At 38.3% G+C, this 16,752-nt stretch overlaps 1 protein-coding gene across 1 annotated transcript; it reads left to right on the top strand.

Moving 5' to 3' along the window:
• The first annotated feature begins 544 nt into the window (after positions 1 to 544).
• Positions 545 to 16,516, top strand: LOC149012124 (transmembrane 9 superfamily member 2-like). The gene is made up of 8 exons (XM_089158293.1): positions 545 to 762; positions 1,008 to 1,199; positions 1,438 to 1,478; positions 1,585 to 2,170; positions 2,289 to 2,426; positions 13,246 to 13,402; positions 13,494 to 13,978; positions 15,986 to 16,516. The coding sequence occupies exons 1-8, from the start codon at positions 749 to 751 to the stop codon at positions 16,203 to 16,205; spliced, it is 1,833 nt and encodes a 610-aa protein (XP_089014419.1). The 5' UTR covers positions 545 to 748; the 3' UTR covers positions 16,206 to 16,516.
• Positions 16,517 to 16,752: the final 236 nt, after the last annotated feature.

Here is a 16,752-nt window from a genome sequence, read left to right as displayed (position 1 = left end):
AAAACTTGAGAAAATATATTTTTGTTATGTAAACAACTCCAGATTTCTAGTTGAGGGTTAACAAAGAACATTTTAAGTTGAGATTCAAGGTGATAATATAAAGACTTAGTGCCTCTATATCGGAGGCTACCACCACTATGTGAGAAGCACATCGACAAAGAATATTAAATTGAATGAAAAATAATATTATGTAGAGTTGGAGTCAAGACTGCTGAGATCAAAAATCTACTTTTTGAAATGAAAAATGAAATATGAGTTGAAGTACTCTACCAACGTGCGTTCAAGATAACACTTCACATCTCATCCACCACACATTCAATAGGGAAACCCATTTGTGGTTTACATTATTAATACTAAGATCCTCCTCCTAAATATGTATTGAAGGGGTGTGAGGATAATACAATCCTTTACGGTCACATACGTCATCTCATACCAAAACATTTGCTGACTCAGCAATTTGGCCTATTATGGCCGATACACCCGAAACATGGCATATTTGTCTCACGGAGGGCCGATACCCGGTTTAAACGCTCCGTTAAGATTGTGCAATGCGCTGGGACTTGCGTCAATTCCTAAGTCCCCTCAAGATCGTTTCTTCTGGGGTCTCTCTTTCAAGTTCATGCTTCAAACGGAAGATCTTTGCTTGACAGATCTATCATTATTCTTTTGTCCTCTCATATCAGCAAAATCAAATCCTTCCCTAAAAAATGAAGTTTTGAAAGCAACCAGCATTCCTTTTCGAAAATAAATGTTTGAAAGCAAGTAAGGCTCACATTCCTTTTCGTTTCAGTTTAATTTTTTTCTTTGTTGATTTTGTAATGGTCTCAGCATGTAAGTGTCAAAATACGTTGAAGAATTTCTTGTAATAACAGCACACAGATCTGCTACCCGCATTTTTCGATCTTTCTGTTATTTAGGGTTAATTTGTTTTTTTTTTCTTTTTTTCTTTCAAAATTCATTCTTTGTTGGAGTATTTATTCTGTTTCTCCTTTGATTACCTTCTGAAGAACAAGAAAAGTAAAATCACTATCGGGAAGGGAAGGTATTGGCTTGATGATGGAAATGAGGGGAGCTATTCTTGTTGTTCTTTTACTGGCTTCTGGTTTGAAAGTCGAAGCAGATGGTGCAGATCACAGGTACAAGGAGAGAGACCTCGTACCTTTGTATGCAAACAAAGTGGGTCCTTTTCACAATCCCAGGTGTGTGAATTTGAGTTTACTTTTCAGTTCCAGAAGAACGTTAGTCTATGGTGAGCTTATTTCCTTTATTTATTAGGATTAGTGCGTTGCATTTCTGTGTTTGTTAAAATTTTAGAATACGTTGCTTGTTGACGGTTTGGTGTTCTCTTTGAAGAACATTCTTTTAGTCATTTAATATTAATATTATCTCTGGTTTTGCTCATAGTCTTTGTTTTGGATTCACTATTTACTTTTGCAGTGAGACTTATCGGTTCTATGACCTGCCATTCTGCGCGCCAGGTTTGCACTTAACCATGAATAATTTATATGTTGAGAATAATGTCGAATTTGCATTTATGTGTGTATTCCACTGGTTTGATTTTTTTTGGGTGTTCAATAACCTTAGACAATGTGAAGGATAAAAGAGAAGATCTAGGAGAAGTATTAAATGGTGATCGCTTGGTGGACTCACCTTATGAATTGAATTTTCGGGTAGACAAACAGTCGGAAACCCTCTGCCATAAAAAGTTGTCAAAAGAAGAAGTCGCACAGCTGAGGACTGCTGTGCTGAAAGACTACTACTTTCAAATGTATTACGATGACCTGCCTTTCTGGGGTTTTTTGGGAAAAGTTGAAAAGGATAACAGGATGGATCCAAGCGAGTACAAGTACTTGCTCTTTAAGCACATCCACTTTGAGGTTCTTTATAACGGGGACCGTGTCATTGAGATTAATGTTCAGACTGACCCGAACTTAGCAGTGGACATCACAGAAGATAAAGAAGTTGAGGTGGAGTTCTCCTATTCAGTTGAGTGGAAAGAAACTGATATTCCTTTCGAGAAGAGGATGGAGAAGTACTCCAAATCATCATCAATGCCACAACACTTGGAAATTCATTGGTTCTCAATTATAAATTCTTGTGTGACTGTCCTCCTGCTTACTGGTTTTCTTGCTACTATTCTTATGCGTGTTCTCAAGAATGACTTCATCAAGTAAGAATGCAGACATTCTACAGTTTCATTCTTCATTTGGCTTTCTAAGTTCCCCTTAGGTAGGACTATCCCATTTGTCTCGTAGTTGATTTATTTATTTGTTTTTTCTTGCCAAAAGATATTCTCATGATGAAGAGTCGCTGGATGACCAAGAGGAGACCGGATGGAAGTATATTCATGGAGATGTCTTTCGATTTCCAAAATACAAATCTCTATTCTCAGCTGTCCTTGGCTCAGGAACACAGCTCCTAGCACTGTAAGCATACCCGTGAAGATGCTTATATTACTACTCAGTTTTTCATGACAATTTAGATGTAGAAATAGATTATGATGTTTTTTCTTTAGAGGAGTGTATTAAGTCACATTCATAGGGAACTTTTTATTTATTTTTATTACAGAAATACAACAGTAACTATAAAATCATTTACAATAATATAGAACCTTAAGACTATTAATGTTAATTGAGAGAACGAGGGTTATTTGATTTAACATAGGAACTTATTTAAATTTCAAGTAGCATAAAACATGGAATAAATTCTAACTAAAATATCTGCATTTTTCAAAATTGATACGAAACTTCAGATATTTCGTTTCAGCATTCCGAAAATTTTGACCAAAGACCAGTAAGGTTTTGACCAGTTTTGGTTGATCATTCCATACAAATCCTCTATTTCGCAGGTTTCGATCTTTCTGCGCTGGTTTCACAGCTTAGGATTTGACTTATATTTGCTGATTTCTCTTTTATTTGGTTATTTCTACCCCATTTTCACATATTTCCACTAACTCCTTTGCCTTCAATCAGCACTTTTGCTCCTCCTTTGCCTTCAAACACCTCTTAAGCCACACTCTCGCGTCTATCAGCAGCAGAATGTAAAGCATGAGCCATACCCAACAGTTTCAAATTTCTTTTTTTTATTATTTTTGTTTTGTTCATGCCTTGAATGAGCCATCACGTAATCTAGTTGGTTATTGTATTTTATTGACTTGTTGTATATGTAACCATTCTATCAAACAATTCATGTATGCTGATGATTCTACGCGTGTATGTAGTACAATTTGTACTACTCGCAACCAGTTATTTATTAGTATATTTGAATTAGAAGGAACTCAAAAAAGAAATCAAACTGGGACTTGAACTTGTAACACAACTCAAACTGAAACTCCTACTTAACTAAAGACTCTTATTCACACAAGAAACTTCACATCTCACTCTAGAAAGGGTCCAAATTGAATTCTAAGAGTAGATATGGGATTCTTGCAAGTAGAACAAACTAGAGGACTCTGTCACAACTTAGGAATCCTGCCTTCACAAGTTCAATAACTTAACAAATTTTGGACTCAAGTTAAAAGGCAAATGTTGATCTAGGGTCCCACGAACAAATTGGACCCAACCAAACCCTAAGTGGAATCAAATAAAAAATAACAAAATTACCAAAATACCCATATGCTTGGATGAACTTGGCTGGGTTTCTGGTAGGGCTGTAGGGTACTGGTAAATCCCATGGGCTCTCTTTGGGTGGTCTTGGGTCTAATTTACATCACAAGGTGCTGCAGGGTTTCCTCAGACTTGGAAACACTACATGACTTACATTACACTTTCTTGGCTGCGAACCTCTCTTCTGAATTTTATTAATCATCAATAACTTCGTTTTTTACAAGCCTAGACCTTGAATTTGTAGACTAAAATAAGGAAAACCTACTGCGACTCAACAAGCAAAGAGTCCTAATTAAACTTAGCTAATAGGTAAAAGGACTCCTATTTTGATAGGGACTCTATCATAACTTGAGAAAGAAGGACTTTCAACTAATAACAAACAAAAGTAGATATGGACTCCCAAAGTTGTCCAACACTTAACTAGCCTCATTATGACTCCAAATTAGGGGGCAAAATGACCAATTTGCCCTTAGTGAAGCTTGACCTCCTAGGAGGTGCCACAGGAAAAGGGCTGCTGCCCTAGGCTTTCTTTCAACCTCTCTTGGAGTAGTTGTGGCTGGTTACATAAAGGAGAAGGATTAAAAATAGGGTAAACAAGTACGTAAGTAAAAGAAATTTAGAAAACAGGTCTTCTTGGAAGCAATGCTGCAGAAAAAGAAGACTTGTTGCAATCTGGTTGGCTGTCCTCCATTCCCTGGCTTGAGTGTCCTTGTGCTGTCTTTCGATTAGGAGCTTCTAGGTTGTGTGGATGCCTTATCAGTTAGGTAAAAGTGGCTGAAACATGGTTGTTTATTCCCTATCCTCAAGATGAATAAAGGCATAAGAATGCTCCAGAGAGGGGAGAGGGTCACCACTGAGGACTTTGGCATCAAACTTGGTCATACTCTACATCTAGACCAGCTAAGAAATCACATACCTGGTTCTCATCCTCACCCACTAGAAGTGCATGTTGGCTGGAAGCTCTTGTAGAATCAAGCTCTTGCCATAAGGTACACAAGTGAGAGTTGTATTGTCATAAGGAGAGTACACCTTGAGTGGTGGTGTGAACGTGCTTGCATAGAGCAAAAACCTAGGCTGCATTTCCAGTTTCAAACTGTAGAATAAGTTTTTTTGTGTAGCCTGCTAGATCTTCTCGACTATTTCCAAAATAAGAGAGCCCCTGACAAAGCTAGGGCTGCATGGAGTTGACCAATAAGCCAACAATTTATCATCAGATAGCCACGTCTCCAAGTGAGCACCTGCCTTAGTAGGCTTTATAATGGTGCCCATATAATAGCCAGTAAGAATATTGGTAGAAATCAAAAGAAAACAAGAGCAAGAACACGACAGTGTTGCTCCCATCCAATCTGACATAGCAATGAGGAATTTGGTGAAGCCATTGTGGTGATTGTAATCATTCCTTCAATAGAACTAGAGACAATATTGCTTTCATCATTAATGGTTTTTGGGTGAAAAAGTGTGTAACTCGAGAAAATATGGCTTGGGAGATTTAAAAAAACCATCAGAATGGCACTAACAAAGGATCGATAGGGTAAACAGATATGGTAAAAAGTCAATCCAAGTGGCAAACATGATCAGAATCCTACTAGAAAGCAACTTTTCTTGAAAGGGCATCGCATATTATATTTTGTTGAGATTTGTGAGCTTGGTGAGGGAGGGAAGACCCTTGGTGGTCTGCGAAGGCTTTATGGAAGGAAAAAGAAGAAACAAGGTGACGTGAACACAAGGATCTCCTGGCTGAAAGCTCAATTGGGGCCCCAAGGATGGTGCCAAGAAGCCACCCTAAGCTGGCCGAACCTCTTTAGAGGAGTATTCTGAGCATTTTAGCCCTTATTTTAGTTCTGAAGTTAATTTTAGAACTTTCTAGTATTTTAGTTTTGCAGTTTGTGTTGTTTTCGGTTATGTTTGGAGTAGTCTAGTTTGACTTAAAGTTGCTTTGAAGAGTCCCATGCTAGTTTTAGATAAGTTTCCTTTTCCAAAGGGGAACCTATCTATTAGGAGTTTGTTTTGAAGTTATCTTTTATTCTTAAGCATCCAGTCCAAGATGTAATGGGATTATAACAGTAAGGATATCCCAGTTTGAGTCAAGAGTCTTTTGTTTAAGGCTATAAATAGTCGGAATTTTATTAGGTCCATTTCTAACGAAGAAATGGACCATCCATTTCCCTCTGGATGAAGGACACATGTCCCTCAATCACATCGAAAGGTTTATATTAAATTAAAATAAAATTTTTTCTATCTTCGAAATCTTACCTCAACCATTGGATGTGATTGATGGACATGTGTCCTTCATCTAGAGGGTAATGGATAGTCCATTTCTTTGTGAGAAATGGACCTTGATAAAATTCCATAAATAGCCTAGTTGATAAATGTAACAGTCAGCCTTGGATGAATTAATGAATTGATGTTTGAGGATTAGGGTCTCCTGTGTGGGTAGGCCCTAGTTAATTAGAAAACTTTCTAGTTTTTCATTATTAAAAAACTTTCAAGTTTTTCACTATCTTCTTCAATTCAGCAGCTCTCAAGAGATCATCAAGCATCCAAGCAACCATTCCAGCAAGCATTCCCAATCTCCAAGTAAGTACAGCAGCCTTCCCACCCTTCCCCTCTCTTGCACCAAACCCTAGAAGCCCTCCCCCATCAACTGTAGCATCCCCAGCCCCCTTCCCTCTTGTTTGACCTAGGAACAGATCCTCACCCCATCACAAATAACCCCTTCCCCTTCCCCTTCAATTCCGGTAAACCCTAACCCCCCCCCCCCCCACTAGCATTTGTAGTGCTCCCCTTTCCTCCTTCTTCCCAGCGATACAGCAACCTTGTCCCATTAGGAATCCCCAATTCCCAGCCCCTCTCCAGCCCCATTCACCCCCAATTGGATCACAGGAAACCCTAGGTTCCAGTGCTACCATTATTTTCTACAATTCTGTCCTGTTTCCCTTAGTTAGAAAAACCGCACTCATCTTAAACCTTGGAATTCTGCAGAAAATTAAAATTCCAGAAATCTGATTTTGTTAGTCTGATCAATTGGACCTCACTCTAGTTGAAAACCAGCAACATAGGTCAGTTCTTTTCAGCAGAACCAACAAGGAATAGTTTTCTTTCACCCTAGCCGAATCCATCCAAACCCTAGTTTGATTGTTGAATTTGAAATTTTCAAAATGTGAAATTATATTTACAGTAGAATTCAGATCTGGTTTTCACTCTCAGCGGGCCCTAACCACCCTAGAGACACTAAACCTTTACCTCTTTTGCTGGAATTTCCTGGGCAAACCCTAAGTCTAGGAAAAGTACCAAATTACCCTTTAGCATTGGATCTGGGTTACATCACAAGGGTTGGAGATGAAGAGAGGTGTCAGAGGGTTAAAGAGTAAGATGGAGAGGGGAGAGCTGGTGATAGCTAGGTCTTAGGTTCATAATTGTCATGGTGTCAAGGGAATGCAAGGCGGTATAGGCCAGTTGGAGGGCTTAGGCGGTGAGGGGTCGTCCTAGGCGCTTTTGAGGCTGTTAAGGCATTTTAAGTGACATTTTAAGTGTATATCCTGTACACTATTGTTTATCACAAATATATCATATCTTATATAATAAGAAAACTAACATTAGGCTATCTCAAATCATCTAATAGACCAAAAACCACATAGAGTAATTCACTAGGTCCTAGATAAATTATAAGTAATATAGTACTATGTAAATTATAAGTAATTAGACGCTTAACTACAGTTACGGAGAACCAATTTGGGTTTTTGCTGGGAAGATTTACAATGGAGGCTATTTACCTAATTAGGAAACTTATGGAAAGGTATATAGAATGTAGGAAAGACCTTCATATGGTATTTATTGACCTAGAAAAAGCTTATGATAAAGTCCCTAGAGCGTTAATTTGGCAAGTACTAGAGAAAAGAAGTGTTGCAAGTAAATATGTAGATATAGTTAAGGATATGTATGATGGTTCGGTGACTAGTGTTAGAACAGTGGGGGGACAAAGTAATGAATTCTTGATAACAGTTGGGCTACATCAAGGGTCAACTTTAAGCCCATATCTATTTGCACTGTTAATGGATGAATTAACCAAAGACATTCAAGATGAGGTTGCTTGGTGTATGCTTTTTGCAGATGATATTGTGTTGATTGATGAGACCCAAGTGGGGATTAATACCAAATTAGAATCATGGAGAGTGGCTTTGGAATCAAAAGGATTTAAATTTAGTAGATCGAAGGTAGAATATCTAGTTTGTAACATTAGTCATAATCGGGCAAATGATGAGGTGGTGATACTTGACGATAAAGAGATTCCTCAGAGTGATTGTTTTAGGTACCTAGGTTCAATCATAAGTAAATGAGGTGATTTAGAGGATGAGGTTTCCCAAATAATTAAAATAGGGTGGATGAAGTGGAGAGGTGCGTCCGGGGTCTTATGTGATCGGCGTATTCCATTAAAGCTTAAAGGAAAATTTTATAGGACCGTTGTTCGACCAGCTATGATGTACGGTGCAAAGTATTGGGCTGTTAAAAAGAATCATATAGATAAACTCAGTGTAGCAGAAATGAGGATGCTAAGATGGATGAGTGGCAAAACTAGGATGGATAAGATAAGAAATGATCATATTAGAGTTGGTCTGGAAGTTGCTCCCATAAGTAATACGCTTCGAGAAAGTCGTTTGAGGTGGCACATCCACGTTCAATGGAGACCTATAAATGCCCCTGTACGGAGAAGTGATATAATCTATATTGAAGGAACTAGAAGAGCTAGGGGTAGACCTAAGATAACCTTAGTAGAAGTGGTGAGAAAGGATATTTATAGCTTTGGCCGTGTATCTAGCATGACCTCGAAAAGAATTGAGGGCAAGAATCCATGTAGCTGACCCCATTTAGTTGGGACAAGGCTTATTGTTGTTGTTGTTTTTGTTATAGTACTATGTAAATTAAAGGAAAAAATAGGCTGTTTTTCATACAGACTTGGAGAAGAACATGAGATAGGATTAGTGGCCTTGGCTGAAGCCTGAAATTAAACAGACTTGTTGGAGATTAAGAATCGCCTTCTGGAGAAGTTTCCATGATACTTTGATGGCCAAATGTTGGTTGATGAGAGAGAGAGAGAGAGAGACTTACCAGAGGAAAGCAAAATAAGCTGACTGAGAAGGATTTTCTGATGTGAACTGCATACATATATGAAAAAGAGAAGGATTTTTTGATATAAACAGAATTAGAAAATAGTTTTATCATCTGATGCATACATCTAATTAGTGAAGTGATTGAAGTCATCGGAGTAGACACAAGAAAGGAAGTCATCACTGTCAAAGGAGGAGTTTGCAGAAAAAAAAGTTGTAAAATTTTTGTTTGTCATTTATGATGCATACTTATGAATGTCTGATTGGGGAGGAATTAAAATAATTAGCCACTACAAATATAATTGAACTATGTGAAAATATGAAATAGATGTTTGGAGACTTGGGTTGTTGCTGTTGGAGGAGTTGCAGAAGAAAAAAAGAAGTCTTGCACGATTCATGTTGACAAAAAACTTAAAAGAAAATATCCCTGGTCGGCTGATACTAACATCACCTGAGAAGAAGTCTTGTAGGAGCTTGCTGCCGGTGCTGCACTGCCGCTGCGATAGGAAGCTTGAGGCTTCACTTCAGGTTTGTACCCCTTATGAGTCATAAAAAAACCAATCGTGTTTTGCAACCTTGAGTTCCCAATCTATTTGGCCCCCATTTAGCTGATGTACATTCCAGTTTATGTATGTACAAACTAGAATTTAGTAAATGGAATCACACACACACACACACACATGTGTGTGTGTATATAGTAACTTAGTAAGGCAACCGCCTTTTGAAGGTTGAATACTGCCTTATGGCTAGGAACCTGCCAGGATGCCAATGGGCGCCTAGGGGATGCCTTGACAACTATGGTTAGGTTTAAACTGAGACCGTAAGATAGGTTTAAACTGAGACCGTAAGAGTCTGGAGAGTAGTTCCCGCTTTGATACTATGTAGGAAGTGAAAAACGAGAGAGTATAGGGAAAATAATGACCTGTGTCTTCAGAGAGCACACCCATGTTTTACTTATAATAACTGAAGTAAAGAAATTACAAGTAGCCTCAAGCCCTCAACCCAAATATCTCTAAAAAGTCCACATCACAACATAAGGATTGAAGTAGTCTCCTAGGGCATGCTTCGATTGGTTTCATAAAGCCATGGTCTCTATTCGCTACGAATGCTTTAATATTTATCATGGTTTGTTTATAAAGAAGATAGATGCTTACATCACCATCTTAATTGTTATATGTTGATGACATTGTCACTAGAAGGGGCAGTGCTACAGAATATTTTCCCTGAGACCTTTTCGGGAACTGAATTTGATATAAAATGTATGCGAAAATTGAGATAATTTTTTTGGGTGGGCGTGATGTAACCAGAAGGGCCAAACCAAGAAAAGCCAAACCTAGGTAGGGGGTATTTGGTCATTTTGGGTCCCCTAGTCAAACCAATCTGGCCTAGTTTGATTCGAAGTCCTGTTAGGATTTCAGGTCTACTTTTATTTTTGAATTTGGTTCTTGATTTTTAAGCTATGAAAGGGCCCTATTGTAGCTAGGAGTCCTAATTAGACTGGAATTCTCTAGTAGTAGTCCAAATTTTATTGAGACGCTAGTTCTAATTTTGTTTTGAAGTTGGGTTTTATTTTTGGTCAAGTTGTTAAAGAGTCTTATTCAAGTCAGGAGTCCCAATAAGATAGGGATTCCCTTAGTTTCTAATTTCTACAAGGACTCTAGTCCTACTCTCGTTTTGTAACCTGAATCATCCTACGATGAGATATGTGAGACTCATTAGTAGAGTGGGAGTCCCAAGTAAAGTAGAAGTCCCTCATTGTTCGGGTTGCTAGTTTGGAGCCCTATCTTAAAAGGGATTCTTTCTTAAATTGAAAGTCCTTATGTGTTTGCACTTCTATTTAGCCCAGAGTCCTTGTTTGTTTGATTTCCAAATTTGAGTCCAAGTAGGATTCCTAGTTTGATTTGCTTTCTAATGTTGAGTCCTAGTATGAATCCTTCATGTAAGGCTATAAGTATAACCCATTTCTTGTAAAGAAAGCAGTTTTAATGATTAATAGAATTCGATTGAAGGAAGTTATTGAGTGGGGTTGTGGGTTTCCAAGGGAGGAAACCTGCAGCTACTTTGTTTTTCAGATTTTTCTGCAAATTTTCAATCTGTCTCTCCCCCCCCCCCCCCCCCCAAACGAGTAACCAAACACCCCACCCCTGTCCCTGCCCTTCTTCTCTCCCAACCCATCGCAGCCCTCTTTCTTACCCCCTCCCTAACTTGTGGCAGCCTAGTCTTCCCTAAATCCTAATCCTGGGTTACCCCTACCCTCTTCCACATCCCAATTCCTGAGGAACTCTTCACCCCCTCCCTTTCCTATCACTCGAGCCCTAGAAGAAGCCCTATGCCGTATTCATCCCCAAGACCCTAAAACTGTAACTCTAATTCCCATATCACCCTCTTTTCTATTTTTCTGGAATTTCAGACCTATAGAGACCCAAATTTAAAAGTCAAATAGATAGCAATCTAACCGTTAGATCTGTCCCAAACACTAGGAACCTTATTCCCCTAACCTTAGTGACCTAACGCTTAGGTTTCAGCCCAATGGGACCAACCAAACCCTAGATTCAACCCTAATTCCTTTGCTGCCCCAAATTCCCAAAACCCTAGAAGCCCTGAACCTAGATCTGAAATTTTCTGTTCTGAATTTAAAGTACAGCAAGATTCAGTTGGATATCCTGAAGACTTGCCCTCGATTTGGAAGTTACATCTGGAGGGATCAAACTAGCCTACTCTGCTCATGCTTTTTCACTTTCTCAGTGGTAGGATGCTTTTGATCTGCTAACGGAAACAATGATGGGTTTAGAACGTGCTAAAATTACAGTTGAACCTGTTTCTCATCGGCGAACCAATCGACAAAGACAGTTACTAGCAGTTAGTAGAAGATTTACATACTTATCCACTGCTAGACCAGATATTGCCTTTTCTATCAGTTTGGTCAGTCAGTATGTGCACAAACCTTGTTCTTCACCTCTTGTTGCTGTGTATTGGGTGTTGAGGTATTCGAAGGGCTCTAGGGAAAGGAATTTTGATCTTTCTGCACAAACATATTCACGTTAACTCCTATGGAAATGCTGATTGGGCTGGGTCTCCAAACAATCAATGATCTATTTTAGGAAGCTGTACCTGTATTGGCTATATTGGTGCTAACCTCATTAGATGCATAAGTATGATGCAAACGGTGTTAGCTGGGTCCAATGCTGAAGTTGAATTTCAATTTATTGTCCTGGAACCTGTGAAGTTTTATGGTTACTTCAAGATCTTGGTATTAGTGTGAGATACACCTATTCTTTTATACTTGGGACAGCAAGTTCATATTCAGCATAGCTCAAAATCCTATTATCATGATTGCACTAAATAGGTGCAGATTGATTGTGATTTTGTGAAAGAGAAAATTGAACATGGTCGATTGCACTAAATAAGTGGAGATTGATCGTGATTTTGTGAAAGAGAAAATTGAACATGGTCTTTTCTACATTGCTTATGTTCCGTCTATGAGTCAAATAGTAGTATCCCTACGGATGTGGGTGTTAGGGTAAGTTGTCCTTGCGGATATATGTTTCCCTATCAGCATTTCTGTAAGTTGTGCTCTCAGTTGATAAAGGTGTGCTGTGTCACATTGACAAAAGCTGAATCCCTTAAAGATTCAACAGTGAAATAATAAACTTGCCACAACTGTGAGGAAAATATGTAAATCACTCAATAGTGTCTTTGTAAATCCCTTTATAAGGCCTAGGGTCTTTAATACCCCGTTTAACCTTTTATAGCTTAGCTGACCAAAGTGGATAGAATTCTCAAAATGAAAATTGTTGTTACTTTACTACCCAATTGGCCTTTGGAATTTATGAAATTTTTTTTAACATGCCATATATATGGGTGAGCCTTGGCTCTATGGTTAAGTTACATTATTGCAGCCTACTTGTTGCAGATCCAACCCAGGGGGTGAGGCGGAGTATGTTTGCCCCTTGACCTTGTAATGATGGGAGCCTCATGCATGAGATTGCTCTTTCTACCATTCCAGTATATATGTTCCTTTTGTAATTCCCAGGAAAGGGTACTTCTTATCTAAATAGCCCAATGACACCTTTGGGCATAAAGGAAATTAAACGAGATAGCAATTTCTCCGTGTAATATCCGAATTTTCTTTCTCTGTACCATCTCCTTAATGTCTTTTGTCTGAATGTGTTTTGTTGCTTGGTCTTGGCCATCAAATTACTCCATCTACTCACACGTACAAAAATTTAAGATTTCTTTAGTTGGAAATTTGAAAATCAAATGGACACATCCCTTCTTTTTTTCTCTCTTTCTTTTCTTTTCTTTCTTTCTTCTTTCTTTCTTTCTTTTCTTCTTCTTTTCTTTTCTTTTCTTTTCTTTCTATTTCTACCATATTTTTACAATAGCAGATAATGACATATTGACTCATGATCACATAGCTGCATGCAAAAAGCTCAGAGTCCATGTAGTGAAGGATGGTCAATATAAAATTTTCTTTTGTGTGTGTTGTGATATATGAACTTACCTAATGGTGGGTGGCAATTGTGGTTGAGCAGTGCGTTGTTCATTTTTCTCCTTGCACTTGTCGGGGTGTTCTATCCATACAACAGGGGAGCACTTTTCACTGCTTTGGTTGTCATATATGCTCTTACTTCCGGAGTTGCTGGCTACACTGCAACATCATTCTATTTGCAAATGGAAGGAACTAACTGGGTATGATCAACATTGTAAATGATATTCTTTTCTGCATGAATATTAGATTTGTAAACCAATCATCCTCTATCAACCATCTTCTCAATTGCAGGTGAGGAATTTGTTGTTAACAGGCTGCTTGTTCTGTGGACCTCTTTTCCTGACATTCTGCTTTCTTAACACTGTTGCCATTGTATATAGCGCCACTGCAGCTTTGCCATTTGGTACCATTTTGGTTATTCTTCTGATATGGACATTGGTAACTTCTCCTTTACTTGTATTGGGTGGCATTGCTGGTAAGAACAGCAAAACAGAATTCCAAGCTCCATGTCGCACCACAAAGTATCCCAGGGAGATCCCTCAACTGCCTTGGTATAGAAGTGCAATCCCTCAGATGGCAATGGCAGGGTTCCTCCCATTCAGTGCTATCTACATTGAGCTGTACTACATATTTGCTAGTGTGTGGGGCCACAAGATATACACCATATACAGCATCCTGTTCATTGTTTTCATCATTCTGATCATTGTCACAGCTTTCATTACTGTGGCATTGACATACTTTCAACTTGCAGTCGAGGATCATGAGTGGTGGTGGAGGTAACTTTCCTTTGTTTGAGATACACATAAACCTATTCAGTTAATTTAAAGCCACTTATGATTTTTTTATGGTATTCAAAGATAGATATCTCAGTTGTTTACAGCCACTTCTGATTTTTTTTATGGTATTCGAGGATAGATGTCTCAATTGTTTACATGACTTAAGAGTCAGTTAAGAGTCTTAAGACTTCATGTCCACTGTTGCACTCTACAACAACACCAGCCTTATCCCAACTAAATGGGGTCAGCTACATGGATCTAGTAGAATCAGAATATTAACAATATAAAACTAAAGGGAAGGGGCAAACCTAGGGCATAGACCAAACGTATATACAAACGACATCCTTTTGCTCCAACGTCAAGGTTGGAGTTTACTACAACGACAGCATCTGGTGCAGCCCTAGATTGAAAGAGATCAAGCAGGCACCAGTTAAATATGACATTATATGGATTAGCCCGTTCAAGTTGACTGAAACTGGTATGGGGTCCACTTGAGAGTCAAGGTCAGGGTTAATGGTGGGAGTTTTATCAAGTTAATGTGGAGTAGAATATCTATTGGAAGTTACAATTAAATGACATTGTTAAATTTGGAATTCTAGAGGATTCCTTGTAGATATAGGACATAAGGGTAAGTAATTTCTGGAAATAGGCTGAGTTTATGGGTCTGAAGTTTGAATGAAGTCTCATACTAGGATTGGAAGAAGAAATCATAAGGTTATAGCAGTTGCGTTTGGTTTGACAGAACTCATGAAAAATAGTTTGTATGAACTTCTGGAAGGTAGTTGTAGGTTTCCAAAGCAGCAGCTTGTTTAAATTTGACACTCGAATAAAATTGGGATGTAGATGTGAGGGTTCTTATGGATTTCTTTTATAGCAAAGGGGCCTGAGTATGGGGGATGGTATATTGGGGCTCTGGGTTGATTTCAGTGGATTTTGCTGGTGAATTGGGATTGTGGGAAGGTTTTATTTAGCTATGGTTTGAAACACTTGGGGATGAGGATCAATACTTGCGGATTGATGGTTTAATGGCTGGACAAAAAGGGCCCCCTATTCTCTCCTCTGACTTTCCAGCATCCTCTATTGCATGAAGGACCACACATATATGAATGGGATTATTCATTTATTTTTTTAATTTCTTGTGAAGTAGTGATAATTTCACACTCCTGTGGCTGGGTGCAGCAACCACACGACCAGAGAATGTTTATTTTCCCTTTACATGGGATTTATTTTTCCATCTGGGAACGTAGTGTACTTGTGCTCCTTAGATGTTGCCATTTCTTCCCATAAGATGGGGATGTATGTTATTTCATTGGGGAGGAGAGATATATCTATTATTTTCTTTACATATCAGATAATAGAATATTCTGCTGAGATTCTTTTCAACTTCTTGGCATTATTGTCTCCTCTTGCTATCAGAATTATCCACGTTTGTGTGGAAGATGCAAGCTTGGAGACTACTCTGATCTGAGTGCTGCTTTCAACTTGGAACTGTCTGGAGAAGTAGCTTGGGTGCAAATTGACATGTATTTTATGCATACCCAAAGTTTTGAGCTGTCCAATGTATTGGTGTGTTAATGACTCTTATTTCTGTTAAAGATCAGCTCCATCATATGTTGTCTTTGATGATTATAAGGCTTCCAGTTTCTCCATTTAGGTAGGAGAGAGGGAAGTAATATTTTCTTGGAACTCATTAGGTGGAGAATTTTGAGGTGCTTGACTTTCTTAATTATAATTTCAAAGGAAAGGAAGGGTGCTTTGAAACTATAAGTTATACTTACAAATTGAGCCTAGCTCGTTTGATCCATTCACTTAAATGGATGGTACAACAATGAAGAAGCTGGAGCAGCAGCTAGAACGTGTTTTTTTATTTGTTTTGCTGATATTAAAGTCTTTTAGTCTGTCTCAATTTGGTTTCCATTTTTGATATTAATGAAGAAACCCTAATTCTGGAAATGCTTCGGTTATCATTTTAATTATGTGAGCTAATAAATCCTGACATCCACGCAGGTCTGTTCTTTGTGGAGGCTCCACCGGTGTGTTCATTTTTGGCTACTGTTTGTATTACTACTATGGAAGATCGGACATGTCAGGTTTCATGCAGACATCCTTCTTCTTTGGTTACATGGCCTGCATTTGTTATGGATTCTTCCTCATGCTTGGAACTGTTGGTTTCCGTGCCTCATTGGTGTTTGTCCGCCACATATATCGTTCAATCAAGTGTGAATAGGTGATTAGTCTGTGTAGTCTTCCAACTGCTTTAGTTGCATCAACCGGAGTCAACATTTGTAGTAGTAGCAATAGTAGATACAGGGCTGAGAATTTTACCATCAGTCACCATCCCTAGATGTTCTGAATTAGGGATTATTTAATGTAGAAACTCTTTAACTTTGTTATTTCTTATATATTTGTTTCTTCATTTTTCACCATTAGTGAATAGATGCAACAGCTTTTATAGTCTCAAGTTGTTGGATTGGTGGTCTACTTTTCCTTGGTAATTTCTTAATAAATGGACACTATACTACAATCGTTTCACTTGTAGATGTAGGAATTCTCTAGAGGGTAATTTTCAGCACCACCACCGGAGTTGCCCCTTAAAATTAGTGTTACCCCCTGAGTTATCTAATTTATTAATCAAACCTCTTATTGGTATGCAAATATATCAATGACACCCCTTAATATTAGGAAATTATTGTTAAATATTGATGTAAGCAAGTTAAACTTTTCAAAAAGAAGAATAGTTTTGATTGAAAATCTTACGCTCACTTGTTTCTTCA

This window comes from Hakea prostrata, chromosome 6 (genome assembly GCF_041222555.1).
Source record: "Hakea prostrata isolate BN-2017 chromosome 6, UWA_Hpros_2, whole genome shotgun sequence".
In the NCBI taxonomy this organism is placed as follows: domain Eukaryota; kingdom Viridiplantae; phylum Streptophyta; class Magnoliopsida; order Proteales; family Proteaceae; genus Hakea; species Hakea prostrata.
The sequence above is the reverse complement of the archived record's forward strand: the minus strand, read 5'-3'. Positions and strand labels throughout refer to the sequence as shown.